At 42.4% G+C, this 21,983-nt stretch overlaps 1 protein-coding gene across 4 annotated transcripts in view; it reads right to left on the minus strand.

The window, feature by feature from the left end:
* The window catches only part of HECW2 (HECT, C2 and WW domain containing E3 ubiquitin protein ligase 2), a 362,339-nt gene that overhangs the window by 10,481 nt on the left and 329,875 nt on the right, over positions 1-21,983 (minus strand). For 3 of the 4 annotated variants that reach the window (XM_032354247.1, XM_032354249.1, XM_032354250.1), the window contains 7 exons: positions 20,737-20,889; positions 18,818-18,916; positions 15,437-15,566; positions 14,192-14,338; positions 13,429-13,543; positions 10,486-10,571; positions 9,398-9,510 (listed from right to left, as the gene is read on the minus strand). In XM_032354247.1, the coding sequence (XP_032210138.1) occupies positions 9,398-9,510; positions 10,486-10,571; positions 13,429-13,543; positions 14,192-14,338; positions 15,437-15,566; positions 18,818-18,916; positions 20,737-20,889 (843 nt within the window). The remainder of the gene's footprint in view (positions 1-9,397; positions 9,511-10,485; positions 10,572-13,428; positions 13,544-14,191; positions 14,339-15,436; positions 15,567-18,817; positions 18,917-20,736; positions 20,890-21,983) is intronic. The other variant, XM_032354248.1, reaches the window with a different exon arrangement.

A 21,983-nucleotide genomic window follows, 5' to 3' on the forward strand; every position in this document is an offset into this window, starting at 1 on the left:
CAACATCCTGAAAGAGTCTGGAAGCAGGTCCTTCGCCAGTTGAGCCTCCGGATGAGAATGTGGTCCAGCCGATACCTTGGTGTCAGTCTTGCGAGATGCTGAACAAAAGACCCAGCTAAGCCACGCATGGGCTCCTGATCCATAGAAATGTGATATAATTGTGTGTTTTAAGCTACTAAGTTTGTGGTAATTCATTAGGCAATAATAGAAAATCACTATCAGTCTCAGGAGAGTAGAATTAGTCCAAGAACAGTGTGAGGAATGAAGGGCGACAGTAGAATCGCCCCATCAAGGTCAGGTAGTGGGTCACAGCCGGGGGCAAACAGCCCAGGCTTCTGAGCAGAGGAACAGGAACGCTGCACGTTTCTCGGCAGTTTCTGTAGGATCTTATCCAGTAAACCCTTCAGCCTGAGTACTCTTTTCTCTAAAGACTCAGTTCTCAACACAAAGGTAAAGACTGGACAAATTTTTTTTTTATCATCTTGAGTCATAAGACGTAATCATCATTACTGATCCAGAATCGAAGATAATCACTGCTTCCTAAATTATATCTAGTTGCAAAACATGTGGTCACTATAGCTGAACTCTTCCTCTAATAAGCTGAACAGCTTCTCTAGAAAATGTTTCATGAGGATGGAGGGGAAAACTGCAGAAAGATTAAGTGGTTTTCCCAAGGTCAAAGTTGAGTCAGTGGCCAAATCAAAAACAGGACCCCAACCTAGGGGAAGTCCAACACTACGCCGAAAGCAGGAAGACTAATGCCATTAGCTCTGTTCTTTCAGTTCTTTCTGGAAGTCTGAGTGTTAATCTCGTATTACTCCTGACTGAACTGCTAGCCTGAACATCCTACTAGGTTATATAGATTTTGAGGACAGGGATTAGCAAGAAAAGCTTCAAGTATATATTTTTAATGAGTGACTCAGTCACGATATGCAGTAGCTCTGGGGGAAATGGTCCAAATTAGGTCAGTGTCAGTCCAGAAAACCCTGGGAGATACCGGGGGATTTTTAGGCTTAGCTCAAACCCTTCAGTTCTATCTCTGGCTCACCAGAAAGCAGAGAAACTCTGAGCAACATACCGGAGGGCATCAGAATCACCCTAGAAACTGTTTACAATGGAGATTTTTGGCTGCATCCCCTGAGATGCTAATTCAGAAATTTGAGGGTGGGCCCAAGAATCTGTATTTTAACAATCACTACACGTGAGTCAGACGCAGGTGGTCCCCGCTGCTGGAGACATCAAATGGATGAGAAATAAGATATCTACGTTGGCCATCTACACCAGCGTTTTGTATGTTTGCAAAAATTTCAAAACTCCTTATAAACAAGACAGCATTGCTAATAAGGAAATTGAGGAATAGTGTGGTTAAATCGGTTGCCCAATATTTACCATCAACCTGCAGTATGAGCCAAGAACAGGAAAAAAAAAAAAAAAAAAGAAAAAGAAAAACAAAACGCAATCCTCTGAGGCTTTTCACACCCCCTCTCCCACCCCATTCCAGGTCCTAAGAAAACTCCAGCAGAAAGTAACAGGAGGCCCTTGGACTCTGTTGATATTGGCAGCAAAAGCACATCCAGTTATTCAGTCTCAATAAAAGGACATTTTTCAAATCTTTCAAAGCCAGCCACACTAAGGCTATAATGAGTTTACCTCATTTCAATCTTTGCAGCCAGAACCACTCAAGGAGGGCAGGTCTGAAACCCATCTTTGGGAAATCACGCTGGCATCAATATAAAGAAAATTTAAAGCCCTCCAGACATCTGGTCTGACTTAATCTCTTGGTGCTCTCTGTATTCGTCAAATGTTAACCAGGAGGCCACATGCCTACCCTCTCTTCCTTCCTACACACAGACAAGTCAATTACCCGAATCCAGTGAGCCAGAAGTATCAAAATTACATCTAAACTTTCCACGACCAGTTAAACGATTAAGGAATTTCTCTTTCTCTGTACTTATTATTTTATTCCCCATTTTCCCAGAACTGATTTTTACTAGCCTATAAAGACTCAAAATATAAGACAAATAAGAACTTAGGATCAAGATTTTAAATTAAGAAAGAAAACAAGGGATAGAGAAAGAGGGAGAAAGGAGAAAGCCATGGACCTCGTTTTATCTAGTAGATGTAGTCTTAGAAATAAAATGGTTTGAATCTAATAAATACTTTCTATTTGCATTATGGTTTAAAAGGTGCTTTGCTAATACTCTCTTTTTTCATTTGGCAGTGGTGCTGAAGCTTTCAGGTTTTGGTTTCCTTATCCCATTCCTTCCTCTTCTTCATGTAATTAATAAATCAAAAAACAAAAACGAGCATTTTGGAAAATTCTTAAGGAATCTTGGAACAGATCACTTTTTAATATCAACATTTTTTTGGAAATGTGAGTAGTCCTGACCTAAATTACCTGTCACATCCACATTTTGCCTGTGTGAGAGTGTGCACAGGATTTCCCTAAGGGAATCAGGTGTGGCTGCAGTCCTGGTGGTCCGGACTGCTGGAGGCAGTGGCCAGACTCAGCCCGGAGCTGGGCCATAGAGCAGGCAAAGGGGGGCTTCCTCTGGGCTCTCCAGAACCTCTAATTTGGGGATCCAAAGACTCTTCAGGCAGCATCCAAGCTTGTTCACCTATAGAACATCTTTTATGATTTCTCCCCTCGAAGGTGCCATATTTGAAACCTTGTCTTTATCATACAAAGTGCTCTGACAATTAAAAATTAATTTTTCAATTTGCACAACATTTCATTTAGTCCTTCATTCATTGAACAAATACTTACTGAGCTCATATTTCATGCCAGGCATTGAGCTGTCCCCTAGCAGATGAGAAAGAAAAGCCTGGCCTCTGGCCACGAGGAGAGTTTACGTTCTGGCATCAAAATGTGCAAGCAAATGGACCCCTGCAGCTTGTGCGGTCTGTACCCTGTACTAGGGGATCTGACTGGGGTGAGGGGGCACCGAAATCCAGCCTGACTTTGGCTCTGTTCACCAAATCCTGAGCCCTGACTCAGGGCCGCATTTCTCTACAAGACTGCAAGACACCTTTTTCTAATTAATTCAAAAGATCCGTGCGAGTGGCCTTGCACACAATTTTAATATACTGAGTTGTAAGTCTGCTCAGCAGAGTCAGAAAGGCTTTAAGTGGACCTTATTTGTGCCTTGAAGGATGTGTAGATGTATAAGATTCTTCTGGATAAACTACAAGGAGAAGGATGTTCCTAGCAGACTGTCCCAGGGTATGGGGAAACTCCACATCATCAGGAAACTTGAGAAGTAAAGTACTTGAGTGACAGTAGCCAAGGCTGGACCACCAGCCGGTTAGGGAGGCAAGACCACATCAGGAAGTAAGGTGTGTTCATGCAAAGACCTCTTCCATTTCTTCCATGGATGAAAGGTAGCCAGTGACTAGCTACGGGGAGTCAGATGGCAGAGGTACCACTCAACAAAGCAGGGGACATATGAAACGGGTGGGGGCTACATGATGGATTCAGCGTTTGTAATCAGCATGAGAAATTCAAAGTTCCCAATGGCACAGAAAGATAAAGTTCAATTAAGGTAATCCAGGGATTGTGTTGTTAGCCTAGATAGATTTAGAAACACTAATAAAGGTAAAATTTCCATTATGATTATTAAAATATTCATAATTTCTCTAATATTCCCATTAATATCTTTTAGGCCATGATATTTAAAGCAGGAATTTCTGCTAAGACCAGTTCACAAATATCTGTGTAACCCGTGGTGGTACAAAATTCCTCACCAGGTGTTCCATAAATGCGAATCCAGGGAAGGGGATTCTGGCCTTTACTATCTCCGTCCCTCAACTGTCATAGACACCATTTGGTGGCCAATGACGTTGGTTTTCTGTTCATTCAAGCTCCTTTATTGCTTCCATCTCTGTTAAGACCCACGTGGATAGACATCAACTTATATCTCCCAGAAGGTTTTGTACACACTGATGCACGGATATCAGAAGGCTTTGTACACACTGATGCACGGATATCAGAAGGCTTTTTTAGAGGAATCTTATCTACTAACTAACGTCTTATGCTGATTTCACTAGGTCACCTTGGTTAAAATGTACTTGCACTTATAAATACAGTTTGGAATGACCCCACAGTGGGAAGTCCTGCATCCAGGGGTAAGAGCGGAAGGAACTGTCCCAACTATGCAGTATGGGCAGGTAACTTCCTTGCCCGTGGGTGGCTCTGGGAAAATATGAAGACGACATCCTTGTCAAACGTAAGAATTTAAACCCCATAGAAGAAAACTCAGTAAGGAACGGTTCTAGGACAGAAAGTCTTGAAGTCCAAACAAACATATAAATATCTTGGGTTGATATAGCACATTTCTTGCATACCTAAAGATGGTAAAATACCAAGCCAGCTCTGCAAACTATGTATCGGGAACAAGAGTAATAATGGCAGAATTTGTTGAATGATGTGTTAGGCCTCATTTTAAGCACTTAGCCTGCATTATCTGCATTCATTCTCAAGACTGCTTTGTGAAGTAATTACTCGTATTTACTTTAATTGCTCCGATGAAAGTACAGAGATACTAAAGTGATTTTGGTATATGTTGTCTGGAGTGATCCATAGTCATAACCCAAGTTGAAGAATTCCCTAAGAACGTATTCATTGAGTACAAATGACGCGCCAGGGCTCCACACTAGGGCAAAGCCACACTCAATTCCCAGAGTCCTTGTTCTCATGGGTTTATATCACAGAGGGAGAGATGGGTAATCAGCAAGTAAACCAATAACTAAACATAATGATCAAACTGAGGTAAGTCTTATGAGGGAAATAAGGCATGACAGAGTGACAGATGCACTGGGAGTGGGAGCATGGACGGTCTTCCTGAGGAGAACAAGAATTTCTTGGCTTTTTTTTTTTTTTTTTGTAAAAACTTTTCATAAGAATAAAAAGCATAGTTTTAAAAATGAAAAAAGTTACATCTTTAAAAAAATATTTTTTTAAAGTTCCAGTCCATGAGAAAAACTATCTTCCCGAGACACCCATTTCATAATTAATTCTTGCTTATTTCTTAGTTTGGGTCTGCATTTCGTTCATAATAATTTCCAGACACAGCCATTTTCAAGAAGTTTCCTCCTTCGACAAAACCATCACCCACCCCATTACTGCAGCTCTCCAACTCCTTGGCCACATCACCCCACTTGGCAAGAACCCTCAGAGATGAACATATATAAACTCCATACTGTGCTGGCAGAGAGCACTTGCCCTGCATTTTCCAGGCTGGCACGGTAGCCTCCTGTTTGTCGGATGCTGAAGAGCAACTGCTATAACGTGAACTGATGGTCTCCTAAGTCCTTCGGAGCCCTGGGGGATGGGAAATCTACAGAAATGCAAAATCCAGAGCTAGGTACCAACCACAAGTGGAGGGAGTCCAGCAATGTGTTCAGGCCCTAAGCCTCTGTGGAGACACCCGTCTGCCTCCATCAGTCTTTATCATCTGGCTCTCTAGTTTCGTCACCACCACGAGAGAGGAAAAAGAGCCACGGATTCAGCAAGTGCTGGCTTCAGACAACCCTATATACTTTCCTACACTTCTTGGCCCACGGTGTGAGCAGGGCTACCACAAAGCGAGACCAGGGAATCTGAGAAAAATAAGACTCACATCTGCTTGCTAGAAAGGTTGAAAGGGCCTCAGTCACCCAGGTCTAGAAAGACTAGGATGCCCTCCTGTTTGCCAGGAGCGCCCGCCCCACTTCCAGCTCTCCGGGGTGCAGCTTCCCCTGCCTGACACGAGGCGAGGCCAGACTGCTCAGAGCATGCATTTTGTCACTGAGAAGGACAGCCACCCGTTTTGTCTCCGGTCTGTTCAATGTCCTATTTTACACGTCAAACACTGTCTCATTAATCAGAAAAAGAAATACTTTGGGGTTGACCAGCATGAGACAGACCAGCTCTTTAGCTCTGCGACTTGAACCTATCAGGAAATAGCAGGAAAAATGGCTTCAGGGGATCTGCTTTGATGGTAGAAGAAATGGCTGAAGTCATCTCCAACAATCTCTTCAGACTGGAGACGCCCTTGGAGGTCTTTTTTACACTTAAGTAACACCCCCATTTCATGAAGGATGATGATAATGTTACCAGCGAACAAATCACTTCTGATAACACTATGTGGTCATGCATTGAAGTTCTTCTTTTTATGTTTTTCCTCCAAGTGTACTTTTTTTTGTGCAGCAAATTCTCATAGCTATAGCCATAGGCTGGGCTACAGAAGAGTCAGGATCCGGGGTTAAAAGAACAAAGCTCTTCTCATTCCTAGGCTCTCATATGCACCTTCTCACCAACTTGCCACACACTTTGTGAGCACAGCATTGTTACTCCTCTTCTTCTGAGGCGGATCCGGCCTGCTGCTGAGGACCGGATAGCCCGGGCCTCCCATACCTGTCCACTAGGTAAGCGGCTGTGAACCAGAACAGCCAGAGAGCTCTCCCTCCCTATCAGATCTGAGAAGTTAGGCCTTGTTATAGACAAGGCCTGATGTGCTTCCTATCATCTTTGTTTATGTTTTTTTACAACGTGGGTAAAACTAGGAATCTAGAACCAACCCTGGGTCAGAATGAAGAAAGGAAGAAACAACGCCCGTTGCCCAACCGTGAGTGTGTAACAATAGTGAGAACACCGTCATCTGTGATGAGTCAGCACGTGGACTTCCCGGAGCTCTCGGGGGAAGCAGAGAGTGAATCCAGTCTGACCCTCAACATTTTCCCCAACCTGTGCGTCTCACTTGTAGCTCAGCCAAACCTAACACACCACCCTCTCTCCCTGGCCTTTTGCACATCAAGAGATCTTCTGGTTCCAGAGTTAGTTGGTGGCAGAGGCACGCCCAAACCCAGGTCTTCTAGCTCCCAGCCCTGTGCTTACTCCAGTATGTTACCACCTGGCATATGCTGCCACTACTAACTGGATGCTTACTCAGAGCCAGGGTCAGCACTGAGTGCTTGACATGAACTACTTCATTTAGTCCTCAGGATTACCAGCCTACAAGGTTAACAAGGAAACAGAGGCTCAGGAAGATGAAGCGACTTCTCCAAGACCCCACGGCGAGGGGGATGGTCCAGTCTCTCCGAAGCTAGGTTTTATGTCCACACCATAGCGCCGTTCTCTGCTCACCAGGTTCTATGAAAATCGCAGTGATTAAGTGTGAACAACCGATACATCTGCTTATTGGTGCAGTTTATTCCGTCTACTTTACAAAAGCAAATCTTCAGAAAAACAGATTTCAAGAGAAAGGGACCCAATTCATCTGCCCTTTCCTGCCTCTTGATGCTGATGCTGGAGTTCCTCAGAAAGATGAGAAGCCTTCGTCAGGACGTGTGAATCTGCTTATGTGTTTAAGTTGTGTGTTGTGTGTGTGGGGGGTGATTCAGGAATACATAACATATTTCTTTAAATAATAAAATTACAGTCTCCCAAATTTGGAACATCGGGTATGCTGGGTAATACGTAGGTGTCCGGATGTAGTGCCTCTGTTCCCAGACGGACATGTACCTGAGGGGACTGGGGAGGCTGCAACCAGCCCAGAGCTTGCACCGTTCACTGCTGTCTGTATCGGTACTTTCAGCGCCCCACTTGTCATGTGCTGGGGCTTAGAACATAATCCTTAAGAAACAGTGTTCTGTGATCGCTAAGAAGAAATTCTTGTTAATAGGTTTCTCAAAGTCGCTTTTACTTAAAAAAAAAACAACTCAGGATGACATCTTCGGGTACCTAATGCCACTTAGGAAGACCACAACTACCACCTTACAGTTTTACATTTATTAGTCGTAGCGAAGTAATTTTCTGCCACTCCAGGGAAATGCATCATCTTATCATGAGTGAGAAGTCGAGGCAGAGAGCATGCGCATGGAACGGAGGCGTGTGCCGTCTAAGCCAAGGAGGCACAGAGGACAGTAACAGGATTTTGTATTCTTTCAAAACCACAATGGCAGTTTCTAGAGAAGGGATTCTAAATAGTTATTAATATAAACACAAAATAAGCGCTTCATTTAACATTTAAATTTTTCAGCTGTAATCGTAAGAAGCCAGAATGTGATGACCAACGTTGTTTTACTGAAGTTAACTAATGCTTTGGTTATGATGCATTTTGTATTATAAGAGAAGATATGTGTAAACGATATATCTGGTAAGAGCTTAATAGCCAAAATATAGAGAGAAATTATACAACTCAAAACCCAAAAACATAAATAACCCGATTAAAAATGCGCCAAGGACCTGAAGAGAGATTCTTCCAAAGAAGACACACAGATGGCCAAGAGACACATGAAAACATGCTCAACATCACTCATCCTCAGGGAAATGGAAATCAAAACCATAATGAGACACCACATTACACCTGTCAGGATGGTTAAAATAAAAAAGACAAAAATAGTAAGTGTTGGCAAGGATGAGGAGAAAAAGGAACCACTGGGCACTGCTGGTGGGAGGGCAAACTTGCGCAGCCTCTGCGGAGGAGACTTGGAGACTCCTCAAAGCACTGGAAAGAGAAATACCATGTGACCCAGTAATTCCACTACTGGGTTTTTACCCAAAGAAAATGAAAACATTAATTCAAAAGGATATATGCACCCCGATGTTTACTACGGCACTATTTATAAATCCAAGATATGGAAGCAATCCATACGACGGATGAAGGGATAAAGAAGAGGTGGGGTGTGCTCGTATCGCACACACATGTGCACAAACACATGCGCGCACGGATGTTACACAGCCATAAAGAGGATGAGATCTTACCATCTGCAACAACACGGATGAACCCAGAGTATCTTGTTAAGTGAAATAAGTCAGAGAGAGAAAGACAAATACCCTATGATTTCACTTATCTGTGGGAATCTAAAAAACAAAAATGAATAAACAAATACAAAGCAGAAAGAGACTCATCAAGACAGAGAACAAACTTACGGTTGCCAAAGGGAAGGGGGAATGGAGGGTGGTCAAAATGGGAGAAGGGGAGTGGGAGATACAGGTTTGGAGTTACTGAAAGAATAAGTTATGAGAATGGAAAGCACCCAGAGGGAATACTGTCAATGACATTGTAATTATGATGTATCTGGACAGACAGTAACTGCACTTGTGAACACAGCATAACAGCGTAACATACAGACTTGTCAAATCACTATGTTGTACACCGGAAACTACTGTAACAGCATGGGTCAATTTCACTTCAATAAAAAAAGAAGACAATGATATGTATATATGCATTTTAAGTGCGACAGGAAGATTTTTTACTCCTCCATTTAGAAAGGTGATCAAAGATAAATTCATTCTAAAATATTTTTTCCGCCCTCCCAAAATTTTAACATAAAACAGTAATTAATCAATACATACATAAGTTAAAGGTCTCCCTAGAATACCGTAGTGACAGTAAAGAAATGTTTTATATCTTACCTGGGAAGAGCAGTGATTTTCCCCCATTTCTCCACACAGAACCTTCTTGGGCCATTACTCCCTCGGAGAGAAGCAAAGCCTTCATAGGGAATGCTGGACGTGCCTGTGACAAACTGTCCACCAAGAAAACAGAAGGACATGGTGAAACCAAGAGACTAGCCACTACAAGCCACAGGGCATCACTCACACGCAAGGCGCTTCAGGAAGAGCAGCGGGCTGTCACTGGTGGGAGAGCCCGAAGGCTACACTCAGTGGGTGTGGGACAACCGAACACAGGAATTTTGACAAAGAGCTCGGGAATGCTAAGGAAGGAGTGTGAAATAAAAAGGAAAAGGGAATGCGGAGGGCTTGTAGCGGACAAGGCATTCTGTACAGCTAACCAGCCGAGAAGACTAAACTGGGTCCATTTCCTGCTACAGATTCATAAAGTGTCAATTAACCTAAGTCTGCTGAGCATCAGTCCCCAATCAGCTCGAGGTGAGTAAAGGTAGGACCAGATCCTTGATCCAAAGGAGCGAAGACCCAGTCTCTTCATAAGTCTGAGCCCAAGTACCCAGAAGGCTTGCTCGTGTTTGATATTTCTCTGGCTGCAATAAACCAGCGATTGTCGTGGCATTATAAGTGCTGCAAGAAAATTATGAGCTGGTTTTTCCAGTGTCCCTGAACTTCACTGTTATCTCAAATTTGCGGAAAGTTAGATGGAAGAAAAGAAAGGATTCTTTATCACAGACTTGGTTACCTCCTAAGGGACTGAAAACCCACTTTCTGTTGTTCGGGATGTGGCCCTGCAGAGTGCCCTGGGACCTCTTGAAGGGACTGACGGCCCCGAAGCCGGTGTTTCTCCTGGGATTCTTGGACTAGAGTTGCTACGTACTCAAAATTTAATGAAATACTTGGACTTGGTCGGGGATGTTCTGCGTAGCAATGGAGCAACAGAACCACGCAATCAGGAGAGTCTGAAATAATGTATCCCTCATTTGCAGATAAGCACAGGGTATAATTACTGAGTACTCAGCATTTATAAAAAATATGCAATTCTAACAATAATTGCATTAATGCATTAAAAATATTAACTAGTGGCATCTTACCTGTAACAACCTCAGCCGTTGTTCATTGTTGAATCTTTCCACTGCGGCCCAGAACCACCGGATTACAATGTGATTGTCATGATACCCTATTGACCCAAACAGGAAGGCCCACGTTACTCTAACTCTTCTGTGTTAGGATGACAGGACAGCATGACGCGTCAACAAAAGACCTTCAGACATAAATCATCATCTCGGATTCTTTAAAGGTTGTTTATCGTTTAAGACTAAGGAATAACATTGTAAATATGATCACACGAGTGTCAAAAGTCAAACAAAAACAACACTAAATGAAGCTAGGAGGTCTCTGTTTCCGTTTCGTGGTCAGTAAATAAAACAAATGAGAAGAAGAACACCCAGGTTGTTATTTTAAGCATATCATTTCTGCAGTCAAATGCTCTACCCCTGAGCTCTACCCCCACCCGTATCATTTCTGAAAAAGATGATTGCCGTTACTGGAAATGCTTAACTCTTTTGGTCATTCATTGAAGAAATTTTCAAGTATCGCTAGAACAAGCACTATAGTAAGCTTGGAGGTAACAGAGGCAAAGAAGACAGATTACAGGGCTTCTGGTAAAGGAGAGATACAATTGTCAAATAATTATACAAATATGTAATTGCAAACTATTTTAAAATTACATACAATGTTCAGATTTTTAAATCTAATCACTTTTTACTAATGAAAAGGCAAAAGTAATTTTATTACTTTAATTTCTTCAACTAATAAATCCCATATAATCCTTAATCTAAGTGTTATTTTTAATCCCGTATTTTAGTAGAATTTAATAAAATGTCAAAAGTATCATCCCCAGGGTGGATTAAGGCAATATTGAAGATTCCAAAATCTTTCAGTGAAGGAAGTTTAAGTTCAGAGAGAGGGCTGACAAGGATTAAGGAACAATTAGTGATCCAAACCGGTTCACTGACACTAGTGACACAGCCACTCTAATTCTAAGTCAGCAGAAATAAATCCAAAGCAAAGGTAAGTAAAAAATGATTTTAATTTGAATTTTTGCTCGTGTATTTCAGTGGCTGTAGAGTTTGGGGGGGATTTTGCCTTCCTGTTTATCATTTGATCAGTGATGCTGAGTGGCCTCTGCATCTTGGATTCCCAAGAAAGGGATCCAGGTGAAGGGTAAACGTGCTTCTATTGGACACGGAGATTTATAGGCTCCACATCCACTTGGCAGAGATGAGCTTGTTGGTGCTAAGCAAACAGTTTTCTCATCTTTAAGTACATTGGCTCTTTATAGGTTTTCTGACCTTATGAACTGGCCCCTTTTTGCTTCTGCTTTGCTGTCTGCACCCAACCTTTCGGAGGAGGACAGAAATGTCTCTTCAGATTCTCTATCAACAGCTGCCTTGTGAACATACGGCAGTGGCAGCAGGCCGCCTCCTCGTTCAGTGCCAGGAGTTGGGTTAGCAAACAGCTGGGCGTCTCAGCCATTCCCCTGCCTCCCTCCGGAGCACTGTCTTCCCAAGGATGTCGTTTGGCAAGATTTACAATAACCATGGAAACGGGGACTCGATTAGACACATACAGCAAATAAAAGCTTACAGCATATAAATGCAAAGTGGCTGACTGGATGAACAGCACTGCTATTAGAACTTCCTGGCGGGGAAGAGCTAATGAGATTTATGGTAAGATGCAAGTTTGACAGTGTGCTGGAGAAACTGTGCTCTAGTTCATAAAAAGAATTTGGTTAACAAAGTTATAATGACCAAGGCTGTATATGGATTATACATGGGGCCAGCTGGAAGAGACACACTGCAGCAATTGGTTTCAGAAATAGAAGCAAGAGAGACTGCAACTTAATACGGGCTTTCCGAGAGAACGGGCGAGCAAGGCCAGCCCACGGCAGGCGAGGAGCTGGAGGGGCCAAGGCAAGAACAAAAGCAAGTTAGCAAATGTTAAGGTATTTTTATTCTAACTCCACACTTGAAAAGGTGTTTTAAAATCTCTGTTTCCATGTACAGATAACTGGAGATATGTTCCGCTTTCAGTCTCTTCTGCAGAGTGATTAATTCAGTGACTTAAAGTTTGTATTTTTCACTCCCAAGTTCAGAACTACTGCTAACCTTTTACTTTCTGAGCTGAGTTAAAAATCAAAATCGAAAATCAAAACAAAAACAATTGCTCTTTGTCATGACTTTCTGAAAACTGTCATCCTGCAATAAATTTCAGAAAATGTGTTCTTTCTTTGCTTTAAGTTATGGAATAAAAACTTTAACTCTGGATTGTCATCAGGTCCCTTTCAAAGTGTCCCAACTCAGGATCAAATCCAATGGCTTCAAGCGCAATTACTAATTGAAAATGTATAGTGATGTACAGAAATACCACTTGTAAAGCTTCCCATGTGGTGAACTGTCATATAAATGTTTTAAATAATCTTATAGTAGCTTCCTTTTCAGTTGAACTTAATGCTTGAATTTAGAAAGGCCTTTTCAATAAACATCTTGAATATTGAGAACCATGTCTGATTCCATTTATGTGTTTCAACAGTGAATTATAACTGAAAGTAGTTTAGTGAAATGTAGAAAAACTGTGTTTGCTCGTTAGGAGGCCCAGAGGGTGTGTGACTTCAAGGTTTCGAAGGAAGGTAGAGAGGTGGGATTTTGACCAGCTGGACGTGAGCTCCTCAGGGCTTCCCTCACAACACCATAAAACAATTACTTAGTGTTCCCATGGTCACGTTTCTTCACCAACAATTAGGAGTTATGACATCCTCAGAGGAGGTGTAAACAGTCCCTCCTCCACTTGACAGATGAGGTAACCAGGAGCAGCCGAGAACGTACCTTGCCCAAGGTCTCAGAGGAGACTGCAGCAGACCTATGATTAGAGTACAAAGTGCTCTGCCCGTCCTGGATTCTGAGACTGGCGCGCTAACCATCTGCTTCCCCTCAGTGTGAAACTAAAAGTCCAGCCATCTCCCAACCACATCTCACCTCCTCTGTATTCCGTGTTGTTTCTCCAGTCACTCAGGTCGATCTCGGCTGTGCCGGCGATGACCAGTTCCAGTTCTCTTGCATCGAAAACAGACACCAGCCTGGCATCCACCACCTGTGGAATAAAAAGAATGCAGGGCATGGCTTATGAATCAGGAGAAATCTCAGCTACCATTAAGCCTCATCAGAAAAGGAACACACAAGGAGGTTGAGGAATGTTCTGGAAGTACTCCGTGTAGGCACTTTGAAAACTGTAAAGCTCTCAACAAATACAAGGTATTTTTAGTACAATATGGATGATCTTTTCCTCAAGAGAATTTTGATTTTACAAAACGGACCACTGGTGAATCCGGTTTGTTTTTCTCCTTGAAAAAAAGTCCAGTGCTCCTCCGCAGGAAGTCACATGGAGTATTTGTAACAACTCATCTGAACCCTAGATACCATCGTTTCACATATCACACAGATATGTGATTACCCACATCTAAGCACGAGTAAGACCTACGACTTCAATGCTGTTAGTGGTCATTAAATCGCGAAATGCTACCTGATTTCAGATCATTTTAATTCAGTGAGCTCTTCTAACAGGGCATTAAGGCTTTTTCGTCTTCTTGAAACATATTAAAAATATACTGGAGTTTTTAAATTGAAAGAGCAGTAGTAAATCCACCAAGAGAAGAAGGGAAATACCGCACAGAGAGCGCAGTCAGAGGGACTGCGGTACCCCAGAGTCCCCGCCGCACAAGCCCACTCGTGCCGGCTTCACCTCATAGAAGCCGCGCACTAGGCTCTCCGTCTGCTGCACGACGCCCCTCTCAATCCGCCACTTCACCATTCTCTCGATGTACTCCTTCTTGTTCTTCTCTGTGACTGGGATGTTGGCACCCCCTGGTTTTAATTCTCGTTCGGTTATCTGAAATAAAAAAAATAAATAAATAAAAAAGGGCTGAACATAAAGCAACATTCTTGATGTGAGAAGAACACTGCTCCCAGTGAGCGGAAATCAGCCAGCCAGCTACCTGGCCTGGCCCTGGCCCGGCACAGCCCACAAGCAGCCGGCGGGTGGGAGGGGGGGAAGTGCCAGGGGAGGTGCCCCATGGAGCCACACAGAGCCCAGGCACTGTGGAAAAACCAGGCATTGAGCTGATATCTGAAAGCCTCAGTAGTTAAAAATTGATGTACCGTAAGTACTGAAGGTTAAGTTTTAAACCCTGACTAAACAAGTAAGGCTTTTCAATGAAAATCAGTAGGCTCCAGATTCTGGCCCACTGCTATTTGAATGTTTGGCAAAAACATATTTTCATAAGTTCTGTTAGGGTTCAGAATCAACTACATATAGAAAGCCAATATTTAAGTAAAGATTTACTTTAATGAAGCAGAATTACATTCAAGTGAATGTTAAATTGAGAACTTCTTTTCCAACACGAAATTTAGAAGACCAGCCAAATACTGATGTCTAAATAAGAATATTACGTATGAACCAGTTTACAATTTCTGAAAGAGATCTTTTAAAACCAATCCTTCCACCAACTTTGGGAAAAAACCAATATGATTTCAAACCTTCACCAAAACATTATTTACCTTCCTTCAGCTTTGAAACAACCAATTTCCATTCTTAAATATGAGTGAGAGTTAAGTACAAATGTCAATTAAATAACTGAATATTCAACTCTGGGGTAGCATGGACTTTTAGAAGCTATGTTTTATACAAGACAATTCCAACACATCTTATCTGGATATTTTAGTTGGAAATAAAAGATTGCTTCTAACACACAAATAGTTATATAGCTTATAACACACAGTTGCCACAATCTATAAATCAGAACACCTTCGTCTGTAGCTGGCATTAAAATAATTTTTGTAACCAAAATTACTGTAACTGTACGCAGACCTAGATTGAAACCACCCGACAAGCCACAAATAAGTAAGTGCACGATCTTAGCCACTGAATTAATTCTTCACCAACCATCAGTCTTTGATCATCACACTTAGTCACCAGTGAGTCACAGACCTGCCCGAAAACTTCCTCATTCACAGTGAACGTGAGGTCCAGGATGTCATGGATGTCATTGTCCTTCATCCACTGCAGGCTCTGGTGGAACTCCTCGTCAAGGTATTCTAGATCACTCAGGTCACACAGACTAAGACGACAGACAGACAGAAACAAATATGTAGGTATGACCATCAGCCAAATGCCAAAGACACGAGGAGAGGTACCAAGAATTAAAGGCAAGAACAAGATCAACTAAATGAACGGTGATTCCTGCAACGTTCTTAGTCAAATTCAGTAACCAGACTAGCTAAATAATTCAGAAATCTGGTATAAGATTTTAAAATCTGGATATATAAAATGCCTTAAATCAACCAGCCTATCCTTTTTTTTTACAGACACAGAACTGGGGTGCAGAGAGTGGCTGCATTTTCCCAGTTACCCACGATTAATGCCATCGTCATCCATGATTAACGCCAGAGCAGGAACTAGAACTCTGGTGGACAACTTGACTTCCAGATTCGTTTGGCTATGTTCTACTACCTTAAAACATTGTTCTCCGAATCTGGAATTTTTTGTATGTTTCTATGCTGTACTTTAACTTTGTTATTTTTTCTCAAGGACTAGATTCTGTGATCCACATTCACCTGTGTCCCCGTTTTCTTCATGGTCCTTATTCTTTCTGTGTTTCTGAAAACAGCAAGCCACAGAATCTCTCTACAATTATAATGGTTTTCAATACTTCTCTTTTTTCTACACAGAGAGAGGTGGAATTATTATTTTATGGTCCCATTTTAAAGTGGTAACAATTGATTGGCTTTGTTTTCAAATTCCCTCCCTTCAGCCTAATTTCAAAGACCATTTTGCTTGGTTCCACCTAACCATTTATTAGGCATCAAGTATGTGCCAGACATCATAACAGCTACTTGACAGTTACTGCCCTCAAGGAGCTAATGGTCGGGTTGGAGAGACAGGCGCACAAGGAGGTAAACTCATATAAGGTGATGGTGATAGCCGAGGGTGGGTAGCCCTTGTAATGTGTGTATTTTTCTATGTATGTTACACTCCACTTAAAAAAAACCCAGATAAGGTAGATACAGGGAGCTCTCACAGCAAGAATGCAGAACATTTCCTTCAACTGGAGATTCAGGAAAACCCTTCTGAGGTAGATAATACCCACATCCAAATTTGTAGGCTCTTGAACAGCTGGAGAGGTGAAGGGGAGTGGAGGAAGACGGGGAGCAGCACGAAGGGGGAAGGAGAGACCAGCACGAACCAAGCAGGAGGGCATGAAGCGTGGAGAACACGCAAGCATACTGGGACGACCGAGTGTTGGCCGCGAGACAGAATGTCCGGAGAAGGTGGGAAGGTCGCTGGGACCAGGCTCTGGATGTCAGTTTAAGGACCTTGGTGCTTCAGAATTACCAAAATATTTTAGGACAGGAAAGGACATGATCAGATGTGAGACGTGACTCTGAATTGTTCTATCTGGAAGTCACGGTACAGAGAATTACTTAATATGTTAGTAGAGTGATTATTAGATGGTGGAGACAATTAGTCGACCGCTATGGTAATCTGGCTAAAATAAAACAAGAGTTTCATATTTCGGGCACAGCTATTAAGGGTAGGCAGGGGAAGATGCATTTAAGACTTACTTAGGAGGTAAGCATGGGCATTAGTAAATGGTTTTCTGGGGAGCATAAAGAAGTATATCAAAATAGGGGTGGCGAATGCACTCGTGTTGCAAGGCAACTCTGATTAATTGCCAGTCTTGAGGGCTGTAAATTGAAGAACTCCCTGAGGCCACAACGAGTTCAGTGGGAAAAAGGACCATAAACGATTTGTGAACTACACCAAAGCAATGGAGTGGGAGGTAGGGAAGAGTAGAGTAGGTGCTGCGCGCTTGCCACCTCTGTCTGAGGGGGACTCCTGATTTCCGACCAGTCACCTGAGAGTACTGGCACCGTGAACTGTGATGAGGCCCAGAGGAGAAGGCACACTCTCAGGGACCCCAGTAGAGGAACAACTCACAGTAAGTGCGTGGGGTTGGGGTGGGGGGTGTTCAACAACAGCAGAAGCCGCAGAGTGGTCCAGTAAGACAGAGACTGAAAGACATTCTTCAGGAGCTTCTACGGGGGGCGCCTGGGTGGCTCAGTTGGTTAGCAACAGGCTTCGGCTCAGGTCACGATCCCAGGATCCTGGGATCGAGGCCCGCATCCCACATCGGGCTCTTTGCTCAGTAGGGAGTCTACTTCCCCTTCTCCCTCTGCCTGCTGCTCCCCCAGCTTATGCTCTCTCTTTGCGTCAAATAAATAAAAATAAAATCTTTAAAAAAAAAAAAAAAAAAAGCTTCTATAGGTTACCGGTGGGAAAGAAGCCAGGCCAAAGTGTGTTGAGGGCACATCGCACAGACTGCTCTTTCAGGAAACATAGATGAGAAGACGAGAGAAGGACTAACATGGTAAAGATGCAAAATGGGACGGGGGGGACCAGAGGGGCAGATGGACAGTGCCCAGTTGCCCAGGGTTTCATCTGCCCAGACGCCAAAAGGGGGGAAAGCAAAAGCCTTCCCACTGACCCTCTTAAGAACCCATTAGAAATACTTTGTTTTCATTTGAAGTCTAGGTTTCCATTTTACTGAAGCAGGTACATGACCTTGGTCAGGGAACGAGCTGGCCTGAACCCAGCAGTCATTCTGTGCTTCCTCACTGCAAGTTTGAGCTACTACTCCCCTATTAGACAGTTGCCTTCTCCTGTTCAGCCTTGTAAATGACTACTGATTATAGGACAGAAATGTTTGCTCTACATTTTACAATAATTGCAATCTTTCGTTGTGGTAATGATGAAGAAAAGGTTCTGGATATGCTAGATTTTCATCTGCCATCCTAAATTACTGTCTTGCATATAGGGAGGTCTTCTCAGGAAAAATATGGGACAGCCCACCTCTAACAAACAAACAAACAAAAAAGTAAGACAAAAACAAAACAAAGGAGAATGAAAACTTAGCAGATGAAGTCTGCATAAAGCAAAATATAAAATGCTTCTCATAAAGGATAGGGGTTTGTGAGTCACCAAGACTAACCCACAACTATTCTATTAATAATCAGCATTAATACCACAGGAATTCCAGTACTGTATTTGAAGTACAGTTGTTTTGAAGAAACATGTGTTGCAACAAATGAGAATAAACTTTCCGGAATAAAGCAAAACTAACACTTTAGGGGCAAGACAGAAGGAGAAGATCAGGAAAAACACAGTAACCATATTTGAAATCGCATTAGTTTCAGAAATCTAAGCACATAAATGACAAGCCCATAAAAGAAAAAATAAAATATTTCATTTTAATGGAAGAAATACTGCATTCTTACATGCTAATTACACAAGCAATCAAAATTCTCTTACATTCTGAGAAGAGCTTTATAAAAGGGCCTAGTGAAGAAGGCGTCCAACAAATACTGATGTATAAGTGCGAGACCCAGAATCCTCCCGCTGAAGCGGAACCTGTGAAGGAAGAGCAGAAGGCAGCTTGCACGTCAGGAAGCAGCTTCTAGGTGGTCCGACCTGCTTTCTAAAACGCGATCTAGCTCTAACCACTGAAAGTTTGTCTAAGACTTTCTGCTTACATGAGGTCCCTGAGAGTTCAAGTGCATTGCAATCGGGGTCTCCCTTGGGCCAATATTCACATCTACTTGAAAAAAAGCTGTTTTACTCTGATATTTAGAGAGCTACTGCTCCATCTCCGTCTCATGTCAACAGTATCTGTCATAGAGCACCCCCCACGGACACCATGGATTCCCCGAGAGCAGGCCTGTGAAATTTCCCCAAGCTGCTTTTAAGAGATGACGGAATGAAACCAGTGGTGGGGGGGGAAATGTCTCCTTCTAGCTTGTTTGCATGAGTATCAGCAGGATTTCTCTAAGACAAACCCACGAGCAATCCCCTTTTGAGGAAAAGCCCCATCTCAGAGTGAGAGGGTTCCTATCTCTATTCTCTCTCAAAACCCTGCTGATTATTGTCACCATCCAAGAATTATGCTTGTGAACATCTGGGGGAGTTTCCTCATGGGCCACTCGGTTCTCTAAAATTTGAAAGCTCAATTCTACTCTGAATCATTTTGGAAACTTTGCTAAATATATCAGTCATGACTGGATTTGCTGAGAGGTCCCTTTATTTTCTCTTTCAGAAGTACTGTGGTTTCTACCTCAGGAAAGTCCAAATGTCTTCCAAAAGTGTAAATCCATGTTGTTCATACAGTCCATTTGTAATTTTAGAATTAGGTAGCCAGTTTAAGATTAATATCCAGCAGCTTTGTTTTTCTCTTTGTCCACCTAACTTAGCACAATTGCAACAGACTCAGTTAAGAGGACTGCAGACTGCAGCTACGTGGGGTGATTCCGAAGACTAAGTCCTACACGTCAACTCCTTCCGCCCACCGGTATTAACCTTCATGGCCGGAAGAAGCTTCTCCCGCGAGTCCTGCTTACGCTCTTTGTTGTTACTCTCCATGGAAATAAGCAGGAGCAAGCAAAGAGGGGTTATAAAGATATTTAACATGTATAAATGCAGGGACTAAAAAAGATGTAAGGATGTTTGGAAAGAGAACAATTTGGGATTTTTAGAATAAACAATCTTCAGAAGGGAATCCTATACCAGTTTTCCTGGATGATTTTGTGTGAAAAATTAGGAAAGGGGCAATGCCTGGCTACAAACATCAGTGGCTACAGGGTAAGTCACTGCTGTGACCACACCATGTCCTTCTGCCAGGGCTCTCGTCTACACAGGGTAAGTCACTGCTGTGACCACACCATGTCCTTCTGCCAGGGCTCTTGCCTACCATCAGTTCCTCCAGGGCATTCGACCTGCCACTCCCTCCTACTAGAATACCATCACCCCCTCAGCCAGTGTCCCAGCTGCTCTGTCCCAACCCCAGGGTTGGCCACTTCCTTAAGGGTGCTCCAGAAGCTGTCTGACCTCTGGGACAGGACCTTCTCCCACTCTACCTCAGAATTCAGAGATGCCCAAGGGTGTAGAGAGGGGTCTAGGGACTCCGCCAGGAACCTAACATCATCTGGAACTCCCTTCCAATGGGGGAAAAGCTTCTGAATTCTACCCAGTTCACCTGAAATTGGTCTTTTGGAATATAATCTACCCTAGCCTGGAGAATGCCTAATATTTAAATTTGACAACAAAAGTAAGAGTCAAATGAAACTGAAAATAGGTTTTTCTCCAAGGAGGAAAGCGTTAAAAGAAATGTGGGTTCCAATAAAAACTAATATCACAGAAAGCAACTGAAGGAAAGTGTTGGGGAAAAAAATACTTACCATTCGTGGTGATTGTCTACGAAAGCAGACATGGGACTTATTTGTACTGTGTATGTGTCATTGGCTGAATATTCAAATAAGCCATAATATGGGTTAAAGAGTTCTCTGGATACAAGGAAGAAAAATTCTCTGGAGGGTCCACTGTAATCCAGCCTTTAAAAAAATCCACAAAAAGAATAACGTTATAATTTTTTCTATATATTGGGCATATTTTCTACAGAGCTCAACTTTTTTTTTGATATTTAAACTTTATTTTTTTCAGTGTTAAAAACTTTTTTTTTTTTTAAGATTTATTTATTCATTTGAGAGAAAGAGTACAGGAGCAGAGCGGGAAACAGAAGTAGAGGGAGAGAGAAAGTCTCAAGCTGACTTCCCACTGAGGCAGACTGCGCAGCAGGGTTTGATCTGAGATCACGACCTGAGTTGAAATCAAAGAGTTGGACACTTAACCAACTGAGCCACCAAGGGCCCCCCAGAGCTCACTTTCTATAGAACACTCATTACAACTCTAATTGCCCACATATCTGGACTATCCAATCCAAAATAAAGTGAATTATCTTGAGTCCTGATCTCATCCATGTCTTGACCTAGAATAGTGAAATGGACATTTCTGTGAAGCATACCCAAAAACTAAAGCTACACACAGATAATGAACAAGCAATATGACACTCATTTGCTTATATGTATATACATATAAAAAAGGTACATATTTTCAATGTCTGGAACGAGGTAATGGGAGATAGGAGTACATTAGGAATACTTTATTTATTTAAAGTATTCCTTTAAATACAGAGAGTATCAGCTACCTACATCCATGGGACATGGAGTTCTTATGGATTTCTGAAACATTCTGAAATGGGGGAAGAAAGAGACATTTGTGAATTGGTAAGAGAATAGTACAGATACAAGACCCCCTAGGAAGATCAGAGACAAAAAAAAAAAAAAAAATAGAATGATAGGGTTCAAGCAAAAACTTTAAATTATAAAACACCAAGGAAAATTATAGACAAGTAAAATGAGGGTGTCTAAAACTTCCTAAAGGAAGGTATTTGGAGAAGAGGCTGAGACTCTAGCACCTGAATCACAGTGTAAATTCCATTTAACCCACAAAGACATCAGGGTCAAAGTGAAGTATGAGAAACGGTTGTGTTAGCTTTGAGGAATGACAAGTGGCCAACAATGCCGAGAGGAAACATGCAGCCAAGAGGAGTCTGCAATAAAGCGATTTGATATGCTGCATTTCAGTG

This window comes from Mustela erminea, chromosome 8, assembly GCF_009829155.1.
Source record: "Mustela erminea isolate mMusErm1 chromosome 8, mMusErm1.Pri, whole genome shotgun sequence".
Classification (NCBI taxonomy): domain Eukaryota; kingdom Metazoa; phylum Chordata; class Mammalia; order Carnivora; family Mustelidae; genus Mustela; species Mustela erminea.